Source organism: Oryx dammah, unplaced genomic scaffold, assembly GCF_014754425.2.
Source record: "Oryx dammah isolate SB20612 unplaced genomic scaffold, SCBI_Odam_1.1 HiC_scaffold_10, whole genome shotgun sequence".
In the NCBI taxonomy this organism is placed as follows: Eukaryota; Metazoa; Chordata; class Mammalia; order Artiodactyla; family Bovidae; genus Oryx; species Oryx dammah.
In genome coordinates this window covers 36,642,294-36,656,938 of record NW_024070194.1, presented here as the reverse complement: position 1 = coordinate 36,656,938, position 14,645 = coordinate 36,642,294, and the positions used below count along the sequence as shown (strand labels likewise).

The 14,645-nt window shown below is 45.8% G+C and overlaps 1 protein-coding gene across 3 annotated transcripts in view; it reads left to right on the top strand.

Annotated features, from left to right (window-relative positions):
• Nucleotides 1–14,645, top strand: part of DIP2C (disco interacting protein 2 homolog C) — a 148,132-nt gene that overhangs the window by 122,490 nt on the left and 10,997 nt on the right. For 2 of the 3 annotated variants that reach the window (XM_040247951.1, XM_040247949.1), the window contains 4 exons: nucleotides 3,001–3,171; nucleotides 8,945–8,974; nucleotides 10,375–10,436; nucleotides 13,653–13,710. In XM_040247951.1, coding sequence (XP_040103885.1) covers nucleotides 3,001–3,171; nucleotides 8,945–8,974; nucleotides 10,375–10,436; nucleotides 13,653–13,710 — 321 coding nt within the window. The remainder of the gene's footprint in view (nucleotides 1–3,000; nucleotides 3,172–8,944; nucleotides 8,975–10,374; nucleotides 10,437–13,652; nucleotides 13,711–14,645) is intronic. The other variant, XM_040247950.1, reaches the window with a different exon arrangement.

Genomic DNA, 14,645 nt, shown 5'->3' with positions numbered 1-14,645 from the left:
AGTGATGAGGTTACAGTCGTAGGTCTTAATTTAGCCATTCATTTCGTTTTTCTTGAAGACCTTGATTGGTATATCTGGGTCCTAACCAGATTTCAGTTGTACAGTTCAGTGAACAGTGGTTTGGTTTTATTTGTTAATATTCAGTTACCATTATGTGATAGCCAAGAACATCTGGGTAGACATACCATAATATTCAAGTAACTAGGAGAGAATAATTATAAGACCTATTATGGTTAGTATTCCAACTGTTCACTGTTTCTATGCTCATATGTGAGAGAGAGAGAGTGTGTGTGTATACACAGGTTATATTTGTGTGTATGTATATATACATACAAATTACCTATATACTTGCCATTAGTAAAGCAGTGTATTTCTCTCTCCTGGATTTTGTTTCCCTATTCAGACCCAATGCATTAAGCTTGAATGAGAAAGCAAAATGCATGGTAACTTTGATATTAAGCTACAGAAATAAATTATTGTTTCTTCAGTTCAGTTCAGTCACTCAGCCATGTCTGACTCTTTGCGACCCCATGGACCACAGTATGCCAGGCCTCCCTGTCCATCACCAACTCCCAGAATTTATCCAAACTCATGTCCATTGACTCGGTGATGCCATCCCACCATTTCATCCTCTGTCGTCCCCTTCTCCTCCTGTATTCAATCTTTCCCAGCATCATGGTCTTTTCAAATGAGTCAGCTCTTCGCATCAGGTAGCCAAAGTTTTCGAGTTTCAGCTTCAACATCAGTCCTTCCAGTGAACACTCAGGACTGGTATCTTTAAGATGGACTGGTTGGATCTCCTTGCAGTCCAAGGGACTCTCAAGAGTCTTCTCCAACACCACAGTTCAAAAGCATCAATTCTTTGGTGTTCAGCTTTCTTTGTGGTCCAACTCTCACATCCCTACATGACTACTGGAAAAACCATAGCTTTGACTCTATGGACCTTTGTTGGCAAAGGAATGTCCCTGATTTTTAATATGCTGTCTAGGTTGGTCATAACTTTCCTTCCAAGGAGTAAGTGTCTTTTGATTTTATGGCTGCAGTCACCATCTGCAGTGAATTTGGAGCCCCCTGAAATTAAGTCAGCCACTGTTTCCACTGTTTCCCCGTCTATTTGTCATGAAGTGGTGGGACCAGATGCCATGATCTTAGTTCTCTGAATCTTGTGTTTTTAGGCTAACTTTTCCACTCTCCTCTTTCACTTTCATCAAGAGGCTTTTTAGTTCCTCTTCACTTTCTGCCATAAGGGTGGTGTCATCTGTATATCTGAGGTTACTGATATTTCTCCCGGCAGTCTTGATGCCAGCTTGTGCTTCATCCAGCCCAGCATTTTGCATGATGTACTCTGCATATAAGTTGAATAAGCAGGGTGACAATATACAGTCTTGATATACTCCTTTTCCTGTTTGGAACCAGTCTGTTGTTCCATGTCCAGTTCTAACTGTTGCTTCCTGATCTGCATACAGGTTTCTCAAGAGGCAGGTCAAGTGGTCTGGTATTCCCATCTCTCAGAATTTTCCACAGTTTATTGTGATCCATACAGTCAAAGGCTTTGGTATAGTCAATAAAGTAGAAATAGATGTTTTTCTGGAACTCTCTTGCTTTTTCGATGATCCAGTGGATGTTGGCAATTTAATCTCTGGTTCCTCTGCCTTTTCTAAAACCAGCTTGAACATCTGGAATTTCACAGTTCACGTACTGTTGAAGCCTGGCTTGGAGAATTTTGAGCATTACTTTGCTAGCATGTGATGTGAGTGCAGTTGTGTGGTGGTTTGAGCATTCTTTGGTGTTGCCTTTCCTTGGGATAGGAATGAAAACTGACTTTTTCCAGTCCTGTGGCCACTGCTGAGTTTTCCAAACTTGCTGGCATATTATTTCTTGAAGTTATATCTATATAGCAAAAGAAATTTATAAAACATAATTATTATTCATGTCCACCTATGTATGCTATAAAATGATTATGTTCCACGAATTTTCCCACAGGGTGCATATGTAAATGACCAAATGAAATAAATGATATCTAAGCACTTCACACTTTGATTAGTTTAATGCTTACAGTGGCTCTCTGAACTGGATCCATTATTGTCTCCATTTTAAAGATGAGAAAACTTACGTTACAGAGAAATCAAGCACCTTTTCCAAGTTCTTATATTTAATAAACTTCAGGGCCAAATTTTGAATCTCTGGCCCCAAATGCATCGTCCAGAGCATAGGCCGCATTCCCCCAGAACACGTGTGTGTCAGGGGCCCTCCTGTTTTGCACACTCATCTTGCCCCATGTAGCAGCATGTCTGGAAGGTCGCCCTCAGCACAGGGGCCCTGTCAGCCCTCCCAGCTGCGGCTGGCTCCTGGTGACTTTCCCGTGTGCACTGGAGACACCGTCGCTCCCATGCTCCCATGTCAGTGCCACTCCCATCACGGGCTGGGCTCTTCCTGGGCTCTGTCTGGGTGTGTTATGCTCAAGACACTTCATTTCCAGCTCCAGGGTGTTTCCGTGTCATTCACTTGATGGAATTTGGGCAGAAATGAGCTGTGCTTCATCATGACAGTTCAAGCTCAGGACATGAAAGGAGAACGGTGTTGAAGAAGCTGCCCAGATGTTTTTGTTTTCCATTTCTGTATTAAAAGTAGGTTTCTCATTTCTCTCCAATGTGTGTTCTGTGTATCCAGGCTCACAGGAGTGTATACAGGTGCTTCTGTTCATCCCCATACCCTGTCCTTAAATTATCTTATCCAGATCTTGTTTTTCTTCAACTTTGCTCCTCATTATGCTGCTTCAGTTACTTAAATGCTTGTAATGGCATCCCTGATAATCGGATATGGGCCGTTTTTTCTTTACACATACGTTCTACAGCATTTTGATTACTGGTGTGGACACAGAGCCCTGGGAATGAATATCTTTGTGGAGTTTCTGTGGTTTTTATGGGTCTGGGTGAGGAGCCTGCAGGTCACACCTTAACACTGGCAAGTGTGACCTCCTGCCTCTGTCATTATTTGTAGGCACGAGGACTGGACTTGTCCCGCGTGCGGACCTGTGTGGTGGTGGCAGAGGAGCGGCCTCGAATAGCACTCACCCAGTCTTTCTCGAAACTGTTCAAAGACCTGGGCCTCCACCCGCGGGCCGTTAGCACCTCGTTTGGCTGTCGAGTGAACCTGGCAATTTGCTTGCAGGTGAGTTTCCTTGATGCCAATAAGTGCTTGGGTCACAGAGTGATTTTTAAAGACAGGCATACAGCGCCAAACTGCTCACCACAGTTCCCTGCTGATGCTAACCCACATTTAGAAGGAATCTTTCAATCAAATGCATGTGGTTGGTGCACACTTGTTTCCTTTTTCTTTTAGTTAAAGTCTGCATTTGTCAGTAACCATTATTCATAACTAGCATTCACAGGCTTATTCTGTCCTGGGACATTTTAAGTTTTGTAGCAAGAGTTGCTGTTTGTCCAAACCTCTCAAGTCAGGCTCTTTAAAGATGAGATACTAAAATGTTTCACTGTGGCAAGAAATCCTGTCCCTTGCCATACTTAGTCTCTTGTGTGCAGACAGTGATTGCTGTAGGGAGAATTCCAGTACATTAAGCAGGTTCACAAATTTGCTCCTGTGGTGGCACCATTGAAGTAACACTTAATTGCTGCATTTCTAAGATAGAGCTGTAAGTGAGGCTGCCCTCGTAAGGTAGCCTTGTATCCTATGTGGCCAAAAATATCTGTTTCCTGTCTCTTCATTAGCTCACTTCTGACCATCTTCACTTTCTCTCCTGCTCTGAACTCTTTACCTGAGATCTAGTTTATGAAGGAGAGGAAGGTTGTGTGGGAACCTCCCTCAGTGCCCTTCAGGCCACCTCAGCCAAAGTGAGCTGGTCCCAGGCTCAGCTTCAGGCTCTGTTCCTTTGAGCATATGAAAAGGACAGGAACTTCCTGCACGGCAGGTGCTGGGGTGGAGGACAGGTGCCGCAAACCAGCTCCCGAGCTCCCCTCCGGGCCACCTATCATGTCCCCCGTGTGTGGCCCGAGGAGCTGCTTCTAGCTCCCCGTGGGCAACGGTGGGAGGCTCCTGGTCTGCTGACTCCTGGCTAGAGCTCTCAGTGTTTGGACTTCGGAGGCAAAGGACTGGCTGTCCCCACATGATCAGTCTGATGAGATCGCTTTAGAAAAATCAGTGACAGGAAGCTTTTCTGATTTTCATTAGATGTGCCTTGCCTCTGTCTGCCTTCTCTTTGAGTCAGCTCCATTTTTAAACATGTGTAACTACCAGAGTCCTTAGGAGTCTATTGAGCCTTGATCTGTGATTGAAGTAATCTGAAGGATTGGATTGATTTGCCCAGCTAGTCCTTTACATGCTGAGATTTTCTTTTGCTCTTCACCTTTATCTGTTCTGCTTGAGAAGAAATGAGAAATGCACTCATTAGATGAATCCAGCTGTAGGATTCTGTAACACTCCCTTCTTCTGCAAGCAGTGGGGAGTGAATCGGGAGTCCACAGGAATCTGTGAGAGATAGGCTCCTGCCCACAGCAATGTTACTCTTCTCTCTCTCAGAATGCTGGAAGATGAAGGGAGAAGGACATAGACTAGATCCCATATTAACAAGTATCGTTTAGCACTTGTCCACTTCATACAGGCAACAAAGAATTCTACACTTTATTATATAAAATTAAAACTTTGTACACACTAGAAATAAAGCACTTATGTTATTTACCTCTTTTTCTTATTTATTTCCATCTACTTAATCCAAAATGTTTTAAGAAGTTTTTATAAGGAAGCAATAAATTAAGTAGGAAAAGTAAAATACACTAAAAATAATAGAAAAGGTAGAGCTGACAGAAAATACGAGTAAGAAGCCAAGAATGAAGTTGGCACATAGGTACTTGGCACCCTGTGACCTGAAGTACAAGCACCGTCTATCCTTACCACCTAGAACTGGACCTGGTGCTTTGTAAATATTTAATAAATATGTGTTGCAAGAATGTGTGGAATACTTGAAGTTCTATACTTTTAATAGAGAAAACTAATATATTCTTTTATGGAAAGCAGCCGCATCAGCTTGATGCCAAGGCAGAGGGGGCATTGCCAGTCCCCGGCCGGAGTGCTCGTTTGGGAGCTTGGCAGCGTCTCTAAGGGTTTTTGTATGTTTTTTCTGCGTGTGTGCTTTACTCTCATCGAATTTGCAGCCAGTTTTCCTTTTTGTGAATGGTCAGTATTAGAAAAGAGCTGACACTAGTAATGAGTCTGGCAGCAGAGATGGATCAGGTGAACTCAAGTGCATCCCCCTGAGCAGTGCAGGCCTCCCCCTGCTGTGCCTGCAGCCAGGCTTGCCTCAGCATTGCGGAGTTCTGTGGTTTGGGGGGCTGGACCACGTGTGCTCACAGCAGGCTGTGGGCAGAACCCTGTTACCCCACATGTGGATGTGGGGTCTCTGGCATGCTCCATCCTGGGAGTGGCCTCGTGTCAGCCAGAGTCAGATTTTACTTAGGAAACTCAAGACATAGTTCTGGCCCTCTGAGAACCACATGGACAGTACACATACAGATGAATTTTTCAGTAAGTGAGTAAAATATTCTTCGGAAAAATGAAGTAAGAGCATAAAAGGGGTACAGAGGAGGCAGTTTTATGGTTAGGGTAGCCAAGAAGGACGACGCTGAGTTGACAGTTCTGCAAGGTGCCCTGTGACTTGAACGTACAAAAACGTGGGCAAAAGCAGCAACAAGTGCAAGGCAGTGTTGGTCAGTGGAAATGTTTATTTTCTATTAATTTTTGCATAAATAAAAAAGTATGTGATTGTGATCCCAAATAAGATCTTCATGACCAAGATAACCATGATGGTGTGATCACTCACCTAGAACCAGACATCCTGGAGTGCGAAGTCAGGTGGGCCTTAGGAAGCATCACTACAAACAAAGCTAGTGGGGGTGATGGAATTCCAGCTGAGCTATTTCAAATCCTAAAAGATTATGCTGTTAAAGTGGAAATTTAAACTCCAGATTTAAATTTAGAAAACTTAGCAGTGGCCACAGGACTGGAAAAAATCAGTTTTCATTCCAATCCCAAAGAAAGGCAACACCAAAGAGTATTCAGACTACCACACAACTGCACTCATATCACACGCTAGCAAAGTAATTCTCAAAATTCTCCAAGCCAGGCTTCAACAGTACATGAACTGTGAATTTTCAGATGTTCAAGATGGATTTATAAGAGTCTGAGGAACCAGATTTCAAATTGCCAACATCCGTTGGATCATAGACAAAGCACAAGAGTTCCAGAAAAACATCTACTTCTGTTTTACTGACTAAGTCATAGCCTTTCACTGTGTGGATCACAACAGACTGGAAAATTCTTCAAGAGATGGGAATTCCAGACCACCTTACCTGCCTCCTGAGAAATCTGTATGCAGATCAAGAAGCAACAATTAGAACCAGACATTGAACAACAAACTGGTTCCAAATTGGGAAAGGAGTACATCAAGGTTGTATATTGTCACCCTGCTTATTTAACTTATATGCAGAGTATATCATGCAAAATGCTGGGCTGGATGAAGCACAAGCTGAAATCAAGATTGCCAAGAGACATCAATAACCTCAAATATGTAGATGATGCCACCGTTATGGCAGAAAGTGAAGAAGAACTAAAGAGTACTCTTGAACATTCAAAAAGCTAAGATCATGGCATCTGGTCCCATCACTTCATGGCAAGTAGATGGGGAAACAGTGGAAACAGTGAGAGACTTTATTTTCTTGGGCTCCAAAATCACTACAGATGGTGACTGCAGCCATGAAATTAAAAGGCACTTGCTCCTTGGAAGAAAAGCTATGACCAACCTAGACAGCATTTTAAAAATCAGAGACATTACTTTGCCAACAAAGGTCCATCTAGTCAAAGCTATTTTTTTCCAGTAGTTCGTGTATGGATGTGAGAGTTGGACCATAAAGAAACCTGAGCGCCAAAGAATTGATGCTTTTGAACTGTGGTGTTGGAGAAGACTCTCGAGAGTCCCTTGGACAGCAAGGAGATCAAACCAATCCATCCTAAAGGGAATCATTCCTGAATATTCGTTGGAAGGACTGATGCTGAAATAACTGCAATACTTTGGTCACCTGATGTGAAGAACTGACTCACTGGAAAAGACCCTGATGCTGGGAAAGATTGAAGGCAGGAGGAGAAGGGGACGACAGAGGATGAGATGGTTGGATGGCATCACTCACTCGATGGACATGAGTTTGAGTAAGCTCCAAGAGTTGTTAATGGACAGGGAGGCCTGGCATGCTGCAGTCCATGGGGTCGCTAAGAGTTGGGCATGACTGAGCGACTGAACTGAGCTGATCCAAAACAGAGAAGGCATAGCTTGAGGTTGAGGTCTGAGAGCAGAAGCACCACGACTCTTGTTCCCATTGTATTTCTGCAGGGCCTGACACATGAGAAATGTGTAATAAAGATATTAAATATACCAGAACTGAATTTTTAAGAATGATTATACAAATAAGGAAAACAACCTGAAAAGTTATGAATTTTTAGAGACTGAATTTTTTTACTAAAGAATATTTAGGAAACAAAAATCGGAAAATACAGACCAGCCAATAAATACCACCCATCTGCCTAGAGAGAATCACCATCAATTCCTTAACGTGAAAACATGAAAAACAGAAATGCTAGGGTGTTTCCCAAATTCCAAGCCCTGTCCTGAGTGCTTGAAGGTATTGTGAAGATCATGCCAGTTTTCTTATGGAACCCCAGAATTACCAGCGTGTGTGAAATCAGTGAGTGTTTTCAATTGATTGATGGTTGTTTAAGGGCATGTTTTCTCAGCTGGATGGCCCACCATGCTTTCTCAGGGCCCTCGACTGGGCTGAGTACTCTGGGAGAGGGCAGGCCTCCATCTCTCGAGGTACGTAGCCAGAGACCTTGTCCAGATGAGGAATGGAGCCACATCTGAGCTGTGCTCTCAGAATCATGTTTCTAGTGTCCATGGGCCCCCTTCTAGAAGTGCCCCCTGGTCTTGGGGAGGCTGAGTTGTACAGCTAGCAGGTTGTGGTGACTGCAGAAAGAAATGTTGATGATGCATGAGATTCTGAGGTACCTGAATGGCGCAGCATGAGGCCGGACCCACGCAGGACTGTGCCCATGCAGAAACCTGGGCTTGTTCCAGCTTTCTCGGGATGTCGGGAGAGACAGTCAGCCAGGGAAGACGTGTAGCATCCGAGGAGCTGCCCCTAATGGCTTTAGGGTCTTTCCCCTGTGGACTCGGATGCTTTTGGATGGTGGAGGTGGGCACCAGAACCTGGCAGATGAGAGGGAAGGGGATGCAACGTCTTGGAGGACGGAGCTGAGGGGGAGGCAGGCTGGGGAGTCCTTCCTGCACCACTGAGCGAGGAGCCTGAGGTTTGGTCCATGCTTCATGCATACTCTGAACTCTTTTCTTGTCCTAATCTTGTAGATGAGCAGGGCTAGACAACCTGAAGATTCACAGACTTCCAGGGTCACCTTCATTATTGTAGTAAGAAACATGAAGCTATTTCAGTGAGGAACACTCGACAGATTTGGTCAATTAAATTCATACTCCCTGCTTTCTCAGTAAAGAACAGAAACTAGAGAAAAGTACCATAAAATCAACACCCACTGACCGTATGTATGAAAAGCAGTTCCTCAGGCCCACCTGCCTGTGGCCAGTCATCTGTTACCTCCTCTGTTGCTCTGTGGATATGTGAACATCTTTTTATAGATTTTTTTTTTAGCCTTTAATGGTACAGTGATTGATTTTAATGATTTCCATATTTGACATTGTTTTTGATCTTCTTTTTACTTTGTTCTCTGCTTTTTGCATTCTCCTCCCCACCCCTCCCTCTTCTTCATCCCACTTTTACTGCTGGGTTGTCTGTTTCTGTGTCTGTGTGTGTCCTCGATGTTCGGTTTCTGTTGGTCTGGTGTCCTCTGCTCCCACCTCCTGCTGCTGTAGCCTCACCGGCTGTGGAAGCTGGCCGAGCAGGTAGGGACTTCCCGCCCATCCACACCAGTGCCTGCAACCACACAGTTTCATCAGCTCCCAGCAGTGGGCAGACTAGGAGTTGAGCGCGGAGATGGGCTGGGCTTGTGGACCCATGGGCAGGAGGGCTGACAGCCAGCGTGATGTCATGTCTCAGATCTCTTCAGACGTCTTGCATTTGTGACAAACGCTGTGCTTCCATTTACACGATCTGTGGTGTCTTTGCCAGTTTGGGGTCATCTCTGTTTTGCTTCATTTTTTGCTTCTAGTGACCTGTTTTCTGATTTGTTGGTTTTTAATTGGCCTCTTGTGGTTATGTGCTTTGCATTGCTCAGACCACAACTGTTTCTCCACTCAGCTCTGGTCTGTGACACAGCCCCTGGAGTAGCCGCAGGTCAGCGAGGGTGCTGTGTCCTCACGGCAGGGCAGCTCCTCCTTCAGGCTGATTGCATGTGCTTTCTCAGGGGGCGGGGGAGGTTATCGTGTGGTCCAGTGTGGTGTAATGAAGATGTCTTTATTTTTTTCTTTTTCTTATATTGAAGTGTGCCTTTGATATAAGGTTAAGATTCTCTCGTGAAGAATTTTAGTGTAGTTCTTCAAATAAATCTGAGAGTCTCCTTATTTTTTGGCAGATTTTTTTTTAGGTTCTCTCTTTTTCTACCAAAAGTAGTGCATTACTTTCCCAGGAAATGTATGTAGAATTTTTGTTTGTAATGTAGCTTTAATGCCATTGCTGTTATATAAACAGAGATCATTGTTCAGAAGTCAACTTGGTATGTATTTTGAAGAGATTTATGATCCCAAGATAAGATTTCAGGACCCTGTGTTTAAATAAATAATTCAGACCACAGGGTGCTGCCCAGATGACCAGTGATAAAACATGCTACCTCCCTGACTTATATGTTGGGCAAAAATGGCCTCCCACCCTGGAGGAAAATCAGGGCACAAGTAGAACCAGAATGAACAAGATCCTTGTCTTTTATCTCTTCTTTCTCAGTCTGTCAGCTCATGTCACATGTTCTGCTTCATTACCTTGAGCTCTGAAAACACACTTTTGGGGATGCATGTGGTGAAAGCCTCTCAGCAAATGATGCTTCACTTCCTCAGCAATCTGCTTTTGCCAAACGCTACCTCTGTAGTTTCAGCCTCTTTTTTATTTGGCGAGATTCCCCTTTCCTTTCTAATTTTCATAAATGATTAGCAGTCAAGCTATGTGAAAGTCAGTATTATCTTAGTAAGATATTCTTTCAGAGTTAGGTTATCAAGGAAGAGGTGTGGTTTTAGTGCTTTTGGGTTTTGTTCAGTTTCAGATCTTATCAAAGAAATATCCCCAGTCAGTAGGAAGCACAGATGTAGCTCCTCCCAGGCAAACGAGATTAATCGCATTGTGTCCTTGCTTGCAGGGAACATCGGGGCCCGATCCGACCACCGTCTATGTGGACATGAGAGCTCTGAGACATGACAGGTATTGTGACTTTGTCTTCCAGCACCCAGCGTGCAGCGCTCCTCTGGAAGGAGGAGTGCAGTCGTCTGTCCTGAGTAAAGGGGCCACAGAGTGAGCTTTCACAGCACTCCACGTGCATCGCCTCACGTCCCACCAGGGCAGCTGCTCCTGATTCTGAGAATAACTGTCCCAGAGCCGCTGAAGTCAGAGTGGCCTTTTCTCACACCCTGTCAGACTTGACATTTTCTTGAACACTAGTCAGCCACTGTTTTGTACCTCATAAAATATCAACACTGCTCACATTTCTTTGCATGAATGGAAAATTTTTGTGAAGGCATTTCCAGGAAAAACTAAACTGTAAGTCAAATTACCTTTCTGTGCAGCTTCCTAATAAGCAGCCTTGAGCAAGAAAAAAGGAGTGTGCTGGTGGATGCTTGTGAGTCTACCTCAAGGGGTGGGACAGAAGGTGGGGACAAGATCAGGAATCTGTCGCAGAACTTCACCTCCCACAGGGGTCCCTCCTGATGTGCCTGAGGGGGAGAGAATTCTGTCGTTTTTCTACAGGCGTCCCCAGTGATTGGGTGGTTTCTCTGTGTGGTTGTGGAGATGCCCATGCATTGCTGTTTCTTTGACGTGATAATAGAGTGACTCTGGTACAAAGAGTCCTTTTATAAGTGGCTGGAGGTGCTTGTGGATGTGTCTGCTTGTTCTCAGTGGTGCCTACCGTCGTGCATTTGCTCACAACATGTGAGAGAGCTGGGGAGAGTTGTGGGTGGGAAACCAGGAGCCCCCACCTGGCCTGGCCACGTGTGTTCTTCTTGCCTGCTGAGTTCCCATGTGAGAGCGTGTCGGGGGCAAGGCTGCGGAGGGGCCTGGCGTGCCATGCCGGCCAGTCACACCTGGGTGGTGTGCCCCACCACAGATGGGTTGCCATGGTGCCATGTCTGATGAGCATGATGTGGGAAGTGGTCCTGGTGGCGTGTGGTGGGTGGAGGCCAGCGAGGCAACTGAACATCTTGCAGTGACCAGGACAGGCCTCTGCCGCACAGCAGATGACCAGAATGGCAGCAGTGCTGAGACTAAGAAGTACTTTGTTCCCCTGAATGCTTTGTTCTGCTTCACTCTTGGTGGTGCCTCCTGCCCCTGGAACCCTCGTTTTAGACCCCACTCTTCACAGGGACTCCCAGGAGACAGCCCATCTAGTAGCAGAGAGAACCACTGGCCCCCAAGAGACACCAACCCTCTCTCTGCAGCAGAGGCCTATTCAGACATCTTCAAGATGGAGACCCTTAGCGCTGAAGAGATTAAGTGACCTCTTTCAGGGGCATAACATTTCCAAACATAACTAGTAGGCTTTAAAAAGAAATTTGCTTTACTCCCTACAAAAATTATTTGAAGATAATTTTATGTTGGGTTGGCCCAAAACGGATATTGGGGTTTTTCCCTAAGATGCTGTTGTGGGCGCGCTGGATACAGAACACCATCAGCACACTTAATTCAGGGGCGCCTGTTGGACCAGACTAGGCTCCATCGGCTTCTCTTGTTGTGAGCGGCGCTCGTCCTCCAGGTCACCAGTGACCACTGGAGTGGCCATCAAGAGACAGGCGCCCCTCCTGACCAGTGCCAGGACACGCCACACTGGCTGTTCTCCATGGCTCTGAAGTGACCAGCTCCTGACAGCACTCGTGGGGCAGAAGGTGTGCTTTCCTGACTGTGCCATGTCCTGGGAGTGCTGGGTGATGGTGTGCAGTCAGGAGAGAGCCTCCCTGTCTGTGGTGCACAGGCGGTGGACAGAGCTGCCCTCCCACCCCAGCCTACGCCTTCTTATCTCCCACAAGTTTCCTGGGTTTCTGTGAGCCCCTATCCCTCTCATATGTGCTGCACGCGTGTGCATCTCTCTCAGCTCTTCCAGGAGACACAGCTCTGCCTTCTTCTAGGGATGGTTTTTTCTTTGCTCTTGTGGATATTCTCAAGTGGGTGAAAGAACCTCCAACCCCTGGCATGTGGCATTTGCTGACAAGACAGGATCACCCCTGAATGGTCCTGGTGCCCCTTCCTGCTTGTCTGGAGTCACTGACACAGAGCACTGTTCCATGGTGGCCAGAGAAGAAACTCTTTGTCCGCCCTGAACACTTGCCCGGGTCCCTGCCACCACTCAGCAGTGGGGAGGCCACAGGGTAATTCTTAGCAGGAGAGTTTCCGTATTTCAGATAAGATCCATCTGCCCAGCAGGGACAGAAGACAAGATGAACTCCGAGGGCAGGATGAGGACGGGAGGCCGGTTGTCCTGAAGTAACTAGAGAAACAACATAATCTTATACCTGAAGCAACTAGAGAAAGAAGGACAAACAAAACCCAAAGTTAATACCAGAAAGAAAGCATACAGATCAGAGCAGAAAAAAGTGAAAAAGAAACAAAATAGTAGTAAAGATGAATAAAACTAAAAGGATGGTTCATTGACAAGACAAATAAAATTGATAACTTTTAGCCCAGATTTATCAAGGAAAAAAGAGAAATCAAATTGATAAAGTTAGAAACGAGGGGGCTCCCTTTCACTGCATTTCCCTGAAGAAAGAGTTGTCTGTAGGTGATTGGTCAGCACCACACTCTAAGAGTAACATGGAGAGAACCGAACCCAGTCATAAGGTAAAGGAATAAGCTGGGGAGGACTCAGTGGGCTGGGCTGTGACTGGCACCAGGGTCCTTCACAGTTCTCGAGTACCTCACCAGCAGATAGTTCTTAGATGGAAAAGCACTTCTTTCCAGAAAGGAGATTTTGCTGTCTGAACTGGCCAGTCCTCTCCAGTGTGCCTGGCTGAGGCGGTGGATGCTATGCTGTGGGGCCTGCAGCCCCCTGTGTTTGCAGGGGACAGGCCCAAGAGGTCTCCTGTCACAAGAGTGGTGGCCCTTTGAGGAATGCAGCTTAATCCTCACTCTCCCTTTTCTGCACACGCTCTGTTGACCCCATTACATCAATGGAGAGTCGTTCCTGACGTTTGTGGGTTGATAGGTGGGACTGCGTCTCCATACTCTTGTGGCCTGGGTGGTGGCCCCCACTGTCTCCTCTCTGCCGTTGTCTGCTTTTTCTTTGACTTCTCAACTCCCTTTGCATTGGGTAATGCTTGTCAATAGAGCTAATGTGCCTGTCAGACTGCTGGGCGTTGACCCAAGCCCTAGATGTGGAGGAGGGAGCCAGGGTCCAGAGCGCACAGTAACACCTTCTGTTTTTCTTTGTAGAGTACGCTTAGTGGAAAGAGGCTCTCCTCATAGTTTGCCCCTGATGGAGTCAGGAAAAGTAAGTACGGAAGAAAGGCATGTGCATATACATTTGAACACAAGTCTCAGTTTGGGGGCTTTGGAAAGTTAAGAAGTACATGGAAGACTGTTTCCCAAAAAAAAGTTTTCTTGAAAAGTAATATGTCAAGTCCAGAGTTGGATACAACTGAGCAACTGAACTAAACTGAATATATCAAGTGGTTTTGACCATGAGCACAGAAAGTCAAAGGAAGCCCCAGGGCCATGGCACCTTCTCTCTTGTTCTGTTCTGTGAGGCTTCCACTCCCACGGGTGTCTCCGGGTCTACAGCAGCTTTTCCAACTCCAGCCCTTCCTTGCATTCCACCCAGAGGAGGAGCAGCAGGAAAAGGAGGAGGCTGCAGGGACGGCTCCTCAGCCTATTCGCTCACACTTAGCACCTCTGGGCATGGTTACCCCAGCTGAGAAAGGCAGGCTGGCAGTGTCATCAGTACATTGGGTCCAAATGTCCATGGGCCTGGCCAGCAGGCAGAGCTTGTTTACTGTGGAACTAGACAAAGACTGGTTATCATGACAGCTAGTCATTCCTGCCATGTCATTTATAGAACTAAAGTGCAAAGAATGTATTTAAACTTGAATGAAGACTTTTTCCCCCCGGCCCCTATCATCAGATCTCTTCTCCACTTAACATGATTCTAGAGGCATGTTGTTTGGGACCTTTTATAGTCTGTGTCTTCATGGCTGACTGGTTAGAGTTCTTGGTACTGTTTTTTTAAGGTGGGATTCAGCACTTCCCACCCACCCAGCTCGACCTGGTGGGCCATTCACCAGACATGCTCCCATAGCTCTCACCACAGGTGTGTTGCCTTACCTCAGCTGCACAGTTAGTAGCTGAACCAAGAGGGGCTCTAGTCCAAATTTCCAGAATCAGCTTTTGATTGTTTACATGGTTCCAGTGGAATTCAGAGCATTTCTG